The sequence below is a fragment of the Pan troglodytes genome, chromosome 2 (genome assembly GCF_028858775.2).
Source record: "Pan troglodytes isolate AG18354 chromosome 2, NHGRI_mPanTro3-v2.0_pri, whole genome shotgun sequence".
NCBI lineage: Eukaryota > Metazoa > Chordata > Mammalia > Primates > Hominidae > Pan > Pan troglodytes.
Window position 1 is genome coordinate 127674227 of NC_086015.1, and position 16730 is coordinate 127690956.

General features: G+C 40.7%; 1 protein-coding gene and 1 pseudogene across 29 annotated transcripts in view; both read left to right on the plus strand.

The window, feature by feature from the left end:
- Nucleotides 1-16730, plus strand: part of KALRN (kalirin RhoGEF kinase) — a 690517-nt gene that overhangs the window by 359088 nt on the left and 314699 nt on the right. For all 29 annotated transcript variants that reach the window (XM_016941792.4, XM_016941796.4, XM_016941798.4 and 26 more), the window contains one exon: nt 2885-3059. In XM_016941792.4, the coding sequence (XP_016797281.2) occupies nt 2885-3059 (175 nt within the window). The remainder of the gene's footprint in view (nt 1-2884; nt 3060-16730) is intronic.
- Nucleotides 11920-12012, plus strand: LOC129143675 (U6 spliceosomal RNA; annotated as a pseudogene).

Below are 16730 nucleotides of genomic sequence, written 5' to 3' on the forward strand. Positions count from 1 at the left end.
GTGTGGTGGTGTCCTACCAGTTCCCTGTTACCCAATTATGACCTTTTACCATTCCTTGCTGCCCAGAAAATAAAACTCCTTCTGCATCAACCTAAACAAACATAACTAAGGAGACAAATCCTGTCTAAAATTTTTCATTTGTTTAGAATTACGCAGGCCATTGCCTCCTTTCTATTGGCATCAATATCTAGTTCTCTGCCCCTGTCAAGGACACTGACTCCTTAGATAAAGTGTCATGAGGCCTTAAGCAAGCCCTCAGCAACCAACCCCATGCCTAGGTGCTGTATAAATAGGATTTGATTGTGCTAATGATGCTTGCCCACAGGGACTTTTTCCTATCCCAAAATCACTGAGTGCTGGGACCTCTGCCAGCTCTGGACAGAAATAATCTCATCAGCAAGTCCCAGGCTATCCCTAGGGCCTGAGGGAATTACGTCAATTGGAGAGGGTTTTTTTCACCCATACCAGTTGTCCAATTAAATAAACATGAGAAATTACCTTTAGAAGGCCCTGGCATGTTTTTCTGGTGGAAATTAATAATTTCTATTCCAAACATGCACATGAGATGCTCCAAATCCTCCTATTGCATGCTAACAAGACAGCCTCTTTTCCTTCTTCCCCTAATTATCTTCATGAATATATAATACATGACAGCTTTGTCTGCCTCCCTAGGAAACTCCACTGTCATTTGCTTCCGAAGAGAATTCCAAATAGTGGACAGTCATTTAACCTCTCTGGGCCTCAGCTGCTTCGTCTGTGTAATTAAGGGGTTCACCCTAGGAGCTCTGGCAGCTCTAGAATTTTGTGATGGCTTTGTGTTATCTATTCAAATACTTTTCACAGGCTTGGCTGGCTTCACTTTCTGTGGGGCTAGGCCTACGGAGATGCCACTTGTTCTTAACAACTGTAAACCTGCACAATGCCTAAGGGCATAAGGCTACTTAATGATGGCAAAGGCAACAATGTGGGTGATGCCTGCTCTGCAAGATTAAATTCCATGGGTTTCAGAGAGTACCGTAGGCATATGACCAAGAGCCACTGGTGACCATTCATTATGCCAGTAACCTGACTCTAGCCTAGGCTCCCCTCCCTGACATCAAGGCAAGTCAAAGAGAAAAAGAAGTAAATGGTGCTTAGTGGACATTGACAGGATGCCTCACACACACCAGAAACATCTTCCCTATGTCTTCCTGATCTTTCTGACACTTGTTACTAGAGCAACTAAGGGAGCTTTTGCATCATCTCTGTGATTCCTAATGAGTGTGACACTGACATAGTGCTGCATAAAATGGTCCAAAATCTTTCTCTTCCTTCTGGAAAATTTGTGATGGAGAAAGACTGAGAGGAGAAGTCCAAGAGAATAATCACATCCTCCCAGCAGCAAAGCCCTCAACAAATACATAACAGATAGCACTGAGTACATCTCATGTTATTTTCATGCCTGGGGATGTCCGTGCAGTTGTGGGAGTAGAAACTGTGCCTGTATCACAACAAACAGGCCAGGGTGAGGAGGCAGGAATAGGGAGCCCTGTGACTGGTAGATGGAAGGGCGCTTGACAAATTAGCCTTATGCCATCCTCAGAAACAGAATGAACTCAAATACCATTGCTTCTGAGACAAACACAGGCTAAAAGAACATGGCTTTCAGAAAGCCTGCTGATGAGATGATTGGAAGTAAATGATTTTCCCCTTGTCCTTTGACTCCTTAAATTGTATGAGAAGCTAAGATGTCACAAGATAATGAATGTGCCAGTTTATTTCAAGTTTTAGGGCTCTAGCTTACTCAAGGCCCTATGGAATCTAAACTTCTTAGCCACCATCATTTTCCCATTATAGTTATCACCACCTCATTTTGCTAAGCAAATCAATCTGTTTATCTCTCGGTTTCCCTCTATAAGGCATCACCTCTCCCTACTACGTTTGTATAGACTCTGCCTGCTCAGAGGAGGCTACATCCCCTCCTATTACTTGACTGTGTTTCTCCATTTCTTCAAACCCCCAAATCAAAACTGTTTGCAGCCTTTGTTGGTTGTCCCAGCTTCTTAGGATCTAGCCTTTACTCTCCTGATCAGCACTTGACACTTCACTTGTTTCCTTTCAGGATTAATAATTATCCATACATGTTATTGGTCTTCGTTCATGTGCACTCTTATTTAACAGCAAACTGTGAAGTGAGCAGGGCAGAAATTATTAAGTCCACTTGACAGATAAGGCAGCTGAGGCTCAGAGAGGTGATTTCCCAGGGCCACCAGCCTAAATGTATCAGAGCAGAGACCTAATTCGGTTTGCAGGCTCCAGATCCTATGCTTTCCTAAGTATAGCCTGAGCCTGTTTAGTATAATAACACCAGCCCATAACTTTAGCATAGCTTTATAAAGAGCATACTTACAATTTTGGCAATCATGACATCATCTGTTTTAACAAAGAGTCTGAAGTAAAACTGGGAAGATTTTTTTTTAAATATGCCTTTAGTATGTTTGTCTGTACGTATTGTGATAGATTTATGTGTGTGTGTGTTGAAACTATACATATTAGACTACATATATGTGTGGAACCATTCCATTTCTCTAATATTTTATGCCTTGTAGAGTCCTTTCTCATGCATTATTTCATCTTATTTCTTTCACAATCCTGCTTGAGGAGTGGGAGAACAACTAGTCTTGGAAATAGACTTGTGAACCCAAAAAAGGATGCATGTAGCTTTGGTTCACTCATTAAGCAGAGAGCATCAGGCTCACAGCAGGAGTTTGATAAATGTCTGTTGATTGAACAACTCAACTGATTCACATCCACCTTGCTCAGATGAGGAAGATCCCCCTCCTCCTCTGTCACTTTTAACATGGAAAGGCCTCTCCCTCCCTTTTTTCTCCCCACTCTGCCACAGGGACTCGGCTGTGTCCAACAACAAAACACCCCACAGCAGCTCCATCAGCCACATCGAGTCGGTCCTGCAGCAGCTTGATGATGCCCAGGTGCAGATGGAGGAGCTGTTCCACGAGCGGAAGATCAAGCTGGACATCTTCCTGCAACTGCGCATCTTTGAGCAGTACACCATCGAGGTAGCAGGGGGCCAGGAGGGGAGGTGGAGAGGGGCCAAGAAGTGCTTCCTGGCCAAGGGCACTGCCCCAGGGACAGGGCAGTAGCCTAAGGAAATTAGAGCATCCAGCATGCATTTTTAGAACGCAAGAAATTCCCAGTCCACCACGGCATATTCCTTCCAGTCCCTCTCATCCCCTACTGCCGAGCAGAGCCCCTCTATTTTACTTTCTGTCTGTAGATTACTTTCTTGAGAAGTTTTTTTGTTTGTTTTTGTTCGTTTTGTTTTGTTTTGTTTTGTTCTGTTGAGAAGGAGTCTTGCTCTGTTGCCCAGGCTGAAGTACATTGGCGCGATCTGGGCTGACTGCAAGCTCCACCTCTCGGGTTCAAGCGATTCTTCTGCCTCAGCCTCCCGAATAGCTGGGATTACAGGCATGCACCACCACACCTGGCTAATTTTGTATTTTTAGTAGAGATAGGGTTTCACCACGTTGGTCAGGCTGGTCTCGAACTCCTGACCTCAGGTGATCCGCCTACCTCAGCCTTCCAAAGTGCTGGGATTACAGGCATGAGCCACTGTGCCTAGCCAAGAAGTTTTTTATTGCTATCCATTAGACTCTTACTTGGCATTTTCCTGAAATACCATCCATGGAGCTGGTAGTTTGCTGATTGGAGTAGAGTCATTGAATTTCACAGCTTTATGAATGGATAGATGTTAAAATTAGGTGGCCTCCTTAGAGCTGATAATATAAATCATGCGTTAGATTCAATCACACAGCAGTTAAGAAGCCAAGCGCCACAGGAAGGGGAACCTGTATCCGCAGTTTGATTTCTACCTATTAAGAAAGTAAGCCTGTGCTAAGACCATTTGTTAGTTCATCTCATAAACTCCTCAGTTTATTTTTGGAAGGTTGGAATCACATATTCTGGTAAATTTATGTCCCCTTTCTCATACCAATTAGTAATGTCTTCCTTCACATAATTTCCCCCTTTTAATATTTTCTGCTTTGAAACCATAACTAAAGCCAGGCCAATAGAGTTTCTGTGGTATAAGGAATATCCAACATAAGGCACTTTTTCCTTTTCGGGGATAGCAAAGGGTTAAATTAAAGGCATGTCTTCTGTTTGCTCCTGGTTGGTATGGTAGGGGGAAAAGCCAACTTTCCACCCACCATTTCTTAACTTTGTTTTCCATTCCAACCATCTCTCTGGAGTTAGGGCTTCTGGGTTTGATGAGCTTCCCAATAATATCTGCGGAAACTTCAATGGAACAGCTTTAGATGGAATTTTTTTTTTTAATATATCGAAAGCTCCAATATCCCATCCTAATCCAACTCAGTACAAGAGACTATCTTGGGAACAGCTACCCTTTGCTTTAATCCTAGGTCCAAAAATGTTCATATTGAGAATCTGAAATGTAAAAGAAAAGCAATCATAAAGGTATTCATCTTTCTATCCCCTACTCTCTTACAAGCACATCTGTACTCCTGCCTCCTTGGGAGAACTTGTAATTTCTTGCTTAAAGACTTCATGTTCTAAAAGGTGCTTTCTGGACAGGTCCTGGAACAAAGGAGAAGTTAAGCCTTTAAATTTAGACCTTAACTATCTTTCCAACTGATTTCATAACCTTAGGTGAATTTATTTATATTTATTATTTATTTTGAATGTACTGTCAGGATTTCAGGTGGCAAGTAGTATCAACACATGTTTTGAAAAACAATCAAAATGCCAGTGGGAAAATAAAAATATTGACATGTAGTGAAGAGTGTATGTAGTGAACATTGTAAAGGCAGGGTAACAAGGTAATAAAGAGATAAAAGAGAGGGTATGGGTCATTATTCTTTAGTAATATGGATTGAGATGTACAAAAATAAATACAGGCTAAGTTGATTAAAGTAGCCCAAGGCATTCCTGCAATCATTCCTCAGCTCCATTTTGCCCACTGGGAGAGAATATATCCATGGAGAAATTATGTTAGCAGATGTGGTGGTTTTGCTGTTGTACTTCTTATTTACTCTCCTGTCATTCCAGGTCTGCTTCAAAACATGCTTAAAGGGGAGGAAACAATCTGAGGGTTTGGATTAAGTTTTATTTGAAAAGATGGCTGTGACCTGGAAGTCAGGGTTGCTGGTTCAGTGCTGGAATGGGTCAGTTAGCTTCACTTTGACATTGACTACACCCCTCACATCAGCTGGGGGCATCACAAGTGTGTCTTTGCTAGCATCGATTGTAGGCAAATCAAGTTCCACTCCTAAAAAACAATCCAAAGCATATGGAGAAAATATCCTTTAAAAAATGTGGGTTTAAATCACATGCATTAAAATTGGATCTGGCTTAAAGGTTACGAGAGAGGAACTTGACACTTAAATTATGGAGCCAAGGGTGGTGGCTCACGCCTATAATCCCAGCACTTTGGGAGGCTGAGGCCGGCAGATCACTTGAACTCAGGAGCTCAAGACCAGCCTGGGCAACGTGGTGAAACTCCATCTCCACCAAAAATATAAACAAAAACCGGGTGTGGTGGTGAGCACTCATGGTCCCAGCTACTCAGGAGGCTAAGATGGTAGGATCACTTGAGCCCAGGAGGCGGAGGTTGCAGTGAGCTGTGATCACACCACTGCGCTCCAGCCTAGATGACAGAGTGAGACCCTGTCTCAGAAAAAAATAAAAAATAAACAAATAAATTATTGGATTTGCATTCTTTAGCCTTTGTATGTATAAAAATTCCTCGTCCCACCCTAAGTACTGGACAACCTGGTATGCAGGAGAGCAAGAGTGTGAGGGCCTCATAAAATGAGGGAGAGAAAAATCATGATAGGATCCTGCATCCTCTGGTGTAGGCTATAACGTCCGGATTTTACAAGGGGTCTTATTCCCTTGTCTTGTGGGGGAGGCCCAAAAGCTTGGGGAGAATGCTACATCTAATCTTAGAACTGGAAATCCTGCCAAACCTATGGAAAAGTTCTGCTTCAAGTCAGATTGTCAGAAGTTATTTTTGAGGGTGTTGAGATTATTCAAATACCAGCTATGTCTCACTGTGGGGATGAAGAACAAACTTTTAGAGAAGCTTCTGGTGTGAAACTGAGGGTGGTTTCTGTAACGAGAGGCGTGTTTATGCTGACATAAGCCAGGGCAGGGTCTGTGATGATAGGACCTACAGTGTGGTTTCCTTCCTAAAGGAAGGCATTTGATAGACATGCTCCAAATTCCTCAGGATTACTGAACACTGGAGGAGGACTGCTACCCTGCATCTGAGGAATCTAAACATGACTCCTTAGCCATATCACTGAGGGCCCAGATGAGCCAGTTAATGTAATCATTAGGATAGCACATGAGCTGCTGCACCAATCTCTTTGTACTCAATAATAATGGTACTCACATTATAACCTGGAATGAGATCATAGGGCATGCCCACATAAAGTGAAACATCCTAAATTTGTTAGTCAGATGTTCAAAACCAGGCCCATAGCTGGATTCCTGGTATACCTTCTTGGACTCCATGGAGACCATAGTGACCTATAGTGAAACATGATGTTCTATAACGTTTTGTTCCTTTAGGTTCAGCCTCCTTCTATGAAAGACATTTTATATAAACTAGTTATGATAGAAGAGACATTTCACCAAATACAAATGTTTATTTTGTGATGGTAAGAATACAGGTGATTTTTTTTCTTATTTTTGATGCTTTCTTGCATTTCCAAGTTTTATACAATTAGGATAATCAGAAAGAAATGAAAAATATTTTTAGAAGCAAGAATAGGCCAGTCGTCTCCAAACATTTTTGATTGTGTGCCTTCTCAATTTTTTTGAACTTGCAACCCCCTACATATAAATATTTATTCATTTTTAAGTTATAAAAACGTTCGGTCACTGGCTAATAATTTCAAAATTCAACATGCTCTTTGGGAGAGGTTTAGTTTTTTCATTGGAAGTTGTGGGTTCCATATTTCAAATAGTCTTCTGATAATTTCCAATCATTTTTTGCCTGGTTTCTTGAGAGATCAGATTAGATTGTCATTGTTGCCTTACCCCATAATGTGGCTGACAGAGAATTCAAAGTTCTCTTGTGCTTTCATGATTGGTATTATCTTCAAACTGCAGTTTCTTCGCAGGAAACTCGTTAAACCATGTGTCTTTTTGTGAAGGTTAGTTTAGTTAAAACTAAATAGTAGATAAATCTATTTAACTGGACACATGAAAAAAAGCAATAATTTGAAATGTGCTGAAAGCAGTGAACAAATGAGCCACAGTCAGCCACTGAGTTGTGACACTCCTACCTTCCCCGAGGAGCCCTCTTTTTCGTGCACTACACAAAGCCATCTGCCATGTGGTCAGAGTGAGACTCCAGCACCAGTCTACTAATGAAAATCCTGGGAAATTTTATATACTTTGTATTGGCTTGATAAAATATATGTGCACAATATAATATATATACACATATATGCATATTTATATCAAGATAGTTTTTCTACTATCATTGGATAATTTGGGGCATTTTCTGAGATGGGCATACTTATGTTGGAAAGCCTTAGAAATGACACTAAGAAGGATATTCTAGACAAGGGACTTCCTGAAAATATGGGCCACCTTTATGGTTTTTCTTTTAAATCTCTAACTGTGTAATTGCAAGCGAGGTGTGCTTAATGCACCTGAAAGTTTATTTGAGTAGGGAATGATATACCAATTCTAAATCTTTGGGGTTCATGTAAAGCAAATAGGGGCCAGGCTAAGGCTGGGGAGAAATGGCATTCAAGGAAGAAACTTCTGCCTAGAGAAGATAAGCTGATTATAACTTACTGGTGGTCTCAACTCTTCAATTAGTTGCACACAGAGGCCCTTAGCATTTTATATTAGAAAGAGACCATTCGGTCAGCCTTTTACCTATATAGAAATTCAACTCAGTAAACATTTGGTGAGCACCTCCTTATGTAGCAAAAACTATGTTGGACATTGAGGACATAACAGGGAGACACAGAAACAGAGAATCATCATACAATTTAAGAATTCTATGATAGAGGCTCCTAGTTTGCAGAGAACACTGGAAGAGGCAGATGCTTAGCCCAGTCAGGATGTTCATGGAGGGTTTCCCAATGAGGTTACACCTGAGGGCAGGCAAAAGTTGGTGGCTAGGATTTGGCATCCCTGGATGATGCCATCCAGCCTCTACCAGAATATCTCCAGAGCCCAGGAAGGGGCTTAGCAGGGAAGGGAGAAGAAAGGAGGGAGCTTATCATCTCACTATTGTGTTGAACCAAAATCTCCACCTTTTACACTTGGGTCTTTGTTCCGCTCTCTGGAAAAAAAAAAAAAAAGAGAGAACTAGTCTGCTCCCTCTTATTTGGGAGCCTTAAAAATAATTGAAAATGTTTATCATAGGCCTCTTTTCCTTTATCTGAAAAATGGTGAGCTTGTATGAGTTATTTCTGCAGTCCCCGTGACTCTAAAAATGTTATAATGATTTCTCCTTAGTGTCAGCCCTCTATGGTATATATCCTCTATTTTATTCACCTCTTTCTGGATAGGACATAGTCTCTAGTCACTGACTGTCTTGGTCACTGTCCGCTGAAGGGAGCCTGGCTCACATACAGGCTTGGATGTGTCCTCTTCAGAGTACTGGCTCTGGTGCAGCCCAGGAGATAGGTACCTTTTTAATGACTTCGTCACCTGTCTTGTCTAGGCTTTGCTTGCTTAAAAGCTCCTGGTTGTCATTTGAAAGTATGGGCTTCCAGTACACTGACTTAAAAAAAAAAAAACTTCAATGTCAGCTTTTGTATTTTGTCACTCAAATTTAGTCTTTTTCTTTTTTTTTTTTTTTGCACAGTTCTTCTGCCTGTGAAAATAGATATAAATTTAATTTATTATTACTATCAACGTTGTGGCTGTTTGAAAAGTTGGGCAGATAAGACAGGGCTGTCTGATGCATCACTACAGGTTCTTATCTGGGGGACACAGAGCCATTAGTCTGCACAGTCACTGTTAGCTGTGGATCATCTAAGAGCCCATCATCGAGTCCAATTTCGCCACTTTTTCTTCCATAAAAACCATTCGAGACTGCAAGGTCTTGCTGTTCTCCACGTTTTTAACATGCCAAATCCACCAACATTGCAACTATATCAAGAAAGAAGCTAAGAGCTATTTGAGGTCATCTTTGTGCACTCTTCCTAGTGATCACTGTCACATTTTCTAAATGTACCCCCAGAACCTTTGGAAAGAACATGTAGAATGAATACAATGAAGTAAATCTAATCCTCACAAAATATTTATTTCATAGGCTCTTCTAGACTTTTTGACAAATTAATTTCAGGATCACTGGGAGGTTTTCCCTACTATTGTCCTTTTTTAAAAAAATCAGGATTATTCACACAGCTTTAGTATTCTGGCAGGTCACCTGTTTTCAGTAGAACTGTCAAAAATCCCTGATGGAAATGTTCAGATCACTCTGTAATGGCATGGGTCTGGGGCTATGGACCTGAACTCAAGTAACATTATCAAGGTTCAAATGCTATATGCTCCTCCTTTCTGGTAAGGATGCAGTAGAAGGTGTTCAGCTTACACAGGGGGAAAAAACATTCTGACACTCAAGCATAACTAGGTTCTAGAATGAGTGAGCAATATACGTTATAGGAGCTCTTCAACAAAAGAGAGATCTTTTAAAAGGAGAATAGAGTTCCACAAATCTCAAAATGATAAAAGGCAAAGGTATGGACACAAGTATAAAAAGGAATGACCAAGATCCCTCCCAACCCTGTTAATTGACAGTTGTGATTATATCAAGGACCTCAGGGTTTTGTTTTTTGTTTTTTGTTTTTTTTTGACGGAGTCTCACTCTGTCAGCCAGGCTGGAGTGCAATGGCACAATCTTGGCTCACTGCAAGCTCCACCTCCTGGGTTCACGCCATTCTCCTGCCTCAGCCTCCTGAGTAGCTGGGACTACAGGTGCCCACCACCACACCCGGCTAATTTTTTTGTATTTTTAGTAGAGATGAGGTTTCACTGTGTTAGCCAGGATGGCCTTGATCTCCTGACCTTGTGATCTGCCCGCCTTGGCCTCCCAAAGTACTGGGATTACAGGCGTGAGCCACCACACCTGGCCAAGGATCTCAGTTTTAATCGTGATGATAGAGAAGAAAAGAACATAAAATTGGCCATAAAAATAATCCAATTATCCAAATTATTCAATTGGTATAGAAATTAAGTAATTGAACATTGGAACTCATCAATTACAGCATTTTTGCAATATGTTCTCACATTATTTTGCCAAAAATTAAAAACAACTGACTGGATTTCATTATTTCCAAGTCCCTTTGCTTTTCTGGAAATTTCTTACAATATTCCCAAAGGTCTTTAGCTATTTAAACAAATATTTAAACTCTTCAGAGAGATTATACATATTACTAAAACAGGGAAATGCTATGATAACTTTAAAATAATCTGCTTTAGAATTCACTAATCTTATCATTGTAAGAATTGATTAGCAGAGAGGAACTCAACATTATATTGGACAAGAAGAGTAAATGACCATGGTACTTTAGCTATTTTATTCATCGTGGTAACCTATATCAAAAATTATAGATAAAATAGATCTTACCATGCAATGAGATGGTTTCTTCAGCTGCAATATGTCTTTCCCTATCAGCCAGCATTTGTAGGCCAGTGGAGAATATTTGTCTTCCAATTTCCTCATCTTCACAAAAATAATGATGTCATAAAACAGAAAGATGCCATTTTGCAATTGACAACCCAGGTATGTCAATGGCATCCCATCACAGTGAAATGCCATGGACCCTTTCTTCCTACTGGTAATTGGAATGAGATTGAATCTTAACATATGCAACATATGTAGTGTTGATTAATGTATATAATCACCTTTGCTGAGAGACAGTAATGCCGTGATCAAGTGTGTAGTATTTTGAGTTAGACTGCCTGGGTTTGAAACCTGTTTTACTAACTTTACTAATTGTGTGGCCTTAAGCAAGTTGCTTTGCTTTTTTTTTTTTTTTTTTTTGAGACAGGGTCTCACTCTGTCACCCAAGCTGGAGTGCAGTGGCATGATCTCGGCTCACTGCTATCTCCGCCTCCTGGGTTCAAGTGATTCTCCTGGGTTCAAGCCTCCAGAGTAGCTGGGATTACAGGTATGCGCCACCACGCCCAGCTAATTTTTGTATTTTTAGTAGAGATGGGGTTTCATCATGCTTGCCAGGCTGGTCTCAAACTCCTGACCTCAGGTGATCCACCTGCGAAAGTGTTGGGATTACAGGCGTGAGTCACTGCACCCAGCCAGGCAAATTGCCCTTGAAACCTTGGTTTCCTCATTTGAGAAATGGAAACGAGATAATATTTCCCAGCCTATTGGGTTACTGTGAGGATTTAATAAGTTAACACATAATATGTTTAGCAAAGCTCCTGGCAGTTAATCAGCACTTAATACATAGTAGTCAGCATTGTTATTATTATTCATAATATGTTTTCTTTTATATATATATATATATATATATATATATATATATATATATATATATATATATTTGCTTCCAGGTTTTAAGCAGTTAAACATCCCTTCTTATTTTTTCTCATTGTTTCTCTTCTGATTTGTTACTGAGTCATATTAGGAGATCCCTGAATGTTTATGCAGAGAACCTGCTGTGGGAGCCAAAGTCATTTGTTCTTGCCTTACAGAGACCCTGCCTGTGTTGGGAACAGATCATATTTCTATCTGCTGCAATTTAAGTCTCAATACCAAATTGCAGATGTGTTTCCTATTCATGACAAAGGCATCTGGATAACCAGATAATTCTATATAGGTTAATATTACCTTTATACTGAGCAATCTGGCAGAGTCGGTTTAAAAAAAAATTACTAAACTCTTTAAAAATGTACTGTACTGTGCTCACTTCATCAGCACATACACTAAACTGAAACGATACAGAGATTAGCATGGGCCCTGACGCACAAATACGTGAAGCATTCCATAAATTTTTTTTTTATTTTTTATTTTGAGACGGAATCTCGCTCTGTTGCCCAGGCTGGAGTGCAGTGGCACGATCTCGGCTCACCACCTAGGTTCACGCCATTCTCCTGCCTCAGCCTCCCGAGTAGCTGGGACTAGAGGCACCCGCCACCACACCCAGCTATTTTTTTTTGTATTTTTAGTAGAGACGGGGTTTCACCGTGTTAGCTAGGATGGGCTCGATCTCCTGACCTCGTGATCCGCCCGCCTCAGCCTCCCAAAGTGCTGGGATTACAGGCGTGAGCCACTGTGCCTGGCCAAAAATTTTTTTTAAAAAAGAAAAGAAATACTGGAGGAAGGCAGTGTGTTTTCTTGCAAGGATAAATTATGCCTGGCATTTATCTAAGGCCACAAACACAAAATTTCTTCGTCTGCTCAAAAATATATGATTAATTTAAAAGGCTCATGTGAAGTGAAGAAAACTGAACTATGGGTTTTGTTTTTTGTTTTGTTTTTGTTTTAGAAGAAGAAGAAAACAAGAAGGGTAAAACTGGCACTTTTCTGAAGTGAGAATAGTAAAAAGAAAGATATCCCCCAAAATCAATTCTTGGAGCAGCCCTATTGTTGTAACACCATGGTTAAGAGCATTGGACTTGGTCATTAAATGCTCAGCTCTACCACCACCAGCTCTGAGACCATGGGAAAAACTATATGACTTCTCTGTGCTTTCATTTCCTCCTATAGTGCTATGAGGATTAAATAAAGTTGATCAAACACTTAACACATTGCCTGCCCCATAATAAATGCACAATACAAAGTAAAATGTCTTCTTCAATCATACTGTCTTCTTCATCATCGTTGCCAACATCTAAACACTGATCTGAAGAAAGAACTATACAGTGAGATTTCCAATGTTGCAGGTGATAAAGAGTTGAAGTGGGTAGACCATAGGAAATGGGGGAAAAAAAAAGGGAGGGGCAGGTGAATTTTGATTCAGGCAGATACAGATCAGAACATCTGGGGAAGAGGGACTATAGCTTTCTCTACACATAAATACTGGGGAAGACCAAGAAAACAGGAGGAACCAATGGAGAGAGCTCTCTGAAAGCAGAGCTCTAGGTGACTGCTAAACCAACTCCTATGAAGCAAATTTTGATGGCAGAATACTGGATTTGGTGGATCTCATCTAGCAGGAACACCTTGGGCTTCTTTTTGAAGTGAGGCTTCCCATTTTCCATTTCCCACTGCCTCTTACCCTTTTTTTAAATTTTATTTTGGCACTTTCTCTGATTTCCCTTATTGATGTCTCTAGAGTAGACAATTGTTAGAATAGAAATATTGCCAATGTATCTGTCAAAGAAGTCATCATTTCCTAACTCTGCAGTTAATTCAGGAGAGTGGGGGAGACAGAGGCCACTAGAGCAAGTGGGGAACTGAGATGGAGGTAACTGAGTAGAAGGAGAAAGCAAAATAGGTTGACTGAAAGCAGAATGCCCTCTGGGAACCTTTTGTTCCATCTTGTATTCACTGGCTTCAGGCCCTAGTTTCTAGCCTGAACAAATTCTCTCCAGATGGAGTTAAATCACTAAATTCACTCACTGGCACAGGCTTTTCTTTTCAGTCTTGTCTCTCTGTATTAGCAAACTCACCCATGACCCATGTTATTAGATAAGCCAGAGAAAAATATTCGGGTCTAGGTGTTGTCGTGAAGCTCTTCATGCCAGAGGGTTTACTCTGAAGGGTGGTCAGGGCTTAAGCAGATTGGGAGGAAGGACAAGGGCATTTCAGGGCTATTAGACTAGAGAAGAAAGCTGGAGAGGGCAGAACTTGCTCTCAGCATCAGCAAGTAAACCATCTGACTGGTTCATAACAAGAGCACAGGGTAAGCCTGGGAAGCTAGGTTTGTTCATTAGCAGTAAGGTCAACTTAAGGTTTGAAAACAACTATTTTTCTTTTTAAAAAATGAGCCTCTATTGTCTTCCAGCCTTATGCCCCAAAAAGAAGGTGGGGAGGAAGAACCTAATGAAAAAAACATTCCTTGAGGAAACAGAAAATACTTAGGAAAGAGAATAATTTAAATTCCAGTATGCATTAAACACACACAAATCAGACTAATTGAAAGCTGTGGGCATCAGTGCCTGGGGGAGAGAAGGGAGGGGGAGTCCAACAGAAAGAGGAGAGAGCCTGTGGACCCAGGGAGGGCAGCCTTAGGAGGAGGCCCTGGAAATTCCCATTCTCCAGGCTTCATAACAGACCTGGGTTCCTCAATTCAATGGTGTCAGATGATGAGAGTGGAGGAGGGTAAGGAGAGGAGACGAAAGAATATAGAAACACCAGGTATAGAATCCTGGACATATTTCACATTTAGCTTAGATTCGAATTCCTAGGATTCCAGACCTCTGAGATCACTCTCTCAACTAAAGCCCTCTGATGTGACTCTGTTCTCCCTCACCAGGACCGTCGGCACCTTCCACTCCATAGATTCCTGGCTATGGGACTCCTTGGATCTTCCTGCAGCAAATAGATACCTCATAGACTCAGTTTCACAGAAACAAACAGAACCTAAAATCAAAAGAAAAGGCAGGCTCTTCCTTTCATGCTCGTTGTCTTAGTTTTATTCTAATTCCCCTTAGTTTGTAGGCCAGAAAATGGAGTAAAAATTGTGATTTGGGCTATTTTACATATATTATCTGATAAAGAACTTACATCCAGAATATATTTAGAATTTTTACAAATCTACAATGAAAAGTTAATTAACTCAGTATTTTAAAAAGGGCAGAAAACTTGAAAAGACATCTTACAAAAGTAGATATACAAATGGTCAATAAGCATTTGAAAATGTTCTCACCATCATGAGTCATCAAGAAAATAAAACTTGAAACCATGATGAAATAGCACTTCACACCCACTAGCATGGTTAAAATTAAATAGACTGATAATGCCAAATGATGGTGAGGGTGTAGAGCAACCGGAACTTGAATACGTTGCTCCTGGGTATGTAAAATATTACAATCATTTTGAGGAACTCTGATGGTTCCCTTATAAAGTTAAACATACACCTACCCTATGACCTATATATAATTCCACCCCTAAGTAATTGTGCAAGAGCAATGAAATCCTATGTCCACAGAAAGACTTCTATAAGAACTTTCACATGAACCTTATTCATATTAGCCAAACACTGGAAACAACCCAATAATTCATTAGGAGGAGAATGGATAAACGCACTGTGGCCTATATGTACAATGATACTCTACTCAGCTGTAGCAAGGAATGAACTAAACATACACACAGCAGCATGGATGAATCTTGATACAACATGTTGAACAAAAGCCAGATGTTTAAAAAAAATTCTGTAAGATTTCATTCATATTAAATTCTAGAATAGGTAAAACTACATCTATGATGATAGAAATCAGAAATTGGTACCTAGTTGTGGGTTGGGAAGGGGAGGAATGGATTGGAAGGGGGCACAAGCAGGTTCTCTAGAGTGATGGAAAGGCTCTATAGTTTATTTTTGGCGATGACTACATGGGTGTATAAAATTGTCAAGACTCAGAACTGAATGCTTAAAATATGTGTATTTTGTATGTAAATTATACTTCAGTTTTTAAAATACAGTAACGAAAAAGGCCTAGTTCTATAAAAACTATAAAAGCCTATGTATACTTTAAATTATGCTTTTTTTTTTTTTTTTTTTTTTTTAGAAACAGGGTCTCTATCACCCAAGCTGGAGTGCAGTAGCATAATAATAGTGCACTGCAACCTTGAACTCCTGGGCTCAAGTGATTCTCCTGCCTCAGCCTCCCAAGTTGCAAGGACAACAGGTGCATGCCACCATGCCTAGCTAATTTATTATTATTTGCTTTGGAGAGACAGGTTCTCACTGCGTTGACCAGGCTGGTCTTGAACTCCTGGCCTCAAGTGATCCTCCCGCCTTGGCCTCCCAAATCACTGGGATTATAGGCACAAGCCACTGCACCCAGGCTAAATTATCTTTTTAAATAATCTATTTTAGCCTCATCAGTCTAACCCCTTTCTCGAGTTAGAGAATGAAGTACTTTTCAAAGATGGGGCTTTAACAAAAACCTACTTTGCCTGCCAACCCAGTGGCTCCCAGATCCCCCAAGGATGCCCCACAATAAGTAATACTGGGTTTTCCTGCTGAGCTCAGCAGTTCTCTAAATTGACCTGAAAAGATGTGGGGTGTGAAGTGAGAACCTAGGGCAGTGAGAGTGATATTTTCAATTTCCCCATTTCTGCTTCAAAGAGAGAAAGTACAATTTAATCTGTTTCTATTTTGCTTGAAGAAAGGTCTTGTTGTTAGACAAAAAAATGAAATCCTGTGACCCAGACAGCAGCCCCTTGTGAGGGGCTGCTTGGCTTTCCCATCCCAGTGTGTGTACCCCAGCATGGAATATAAGAGCACCGCTCCCACTTGCTTCAATCCATCGTCTGTCTCCCTGTGTCCCTGATGCTCCTGGAGCAGCAGTTTTTGATAACTTGGAAGGTTATGCCATGTGGGAGCTGGCATGAGACCCAGCATCATGAAAACCACTCAACTAAGGCTCTGGGATATATGCTTAGATGGCCTGGGCCATCCTGGAAATGTGTGACCTGGAGTGACACTTTCGTCTCCTGAGAAAAGAGGATGACAGTACACATGCTGTCGCCTTCAAGGGGTGTCATCGGGGTAGCATGAGATAGCAGATCTGAAAATCACTTTTAAAAACTTTTAATTTTGATT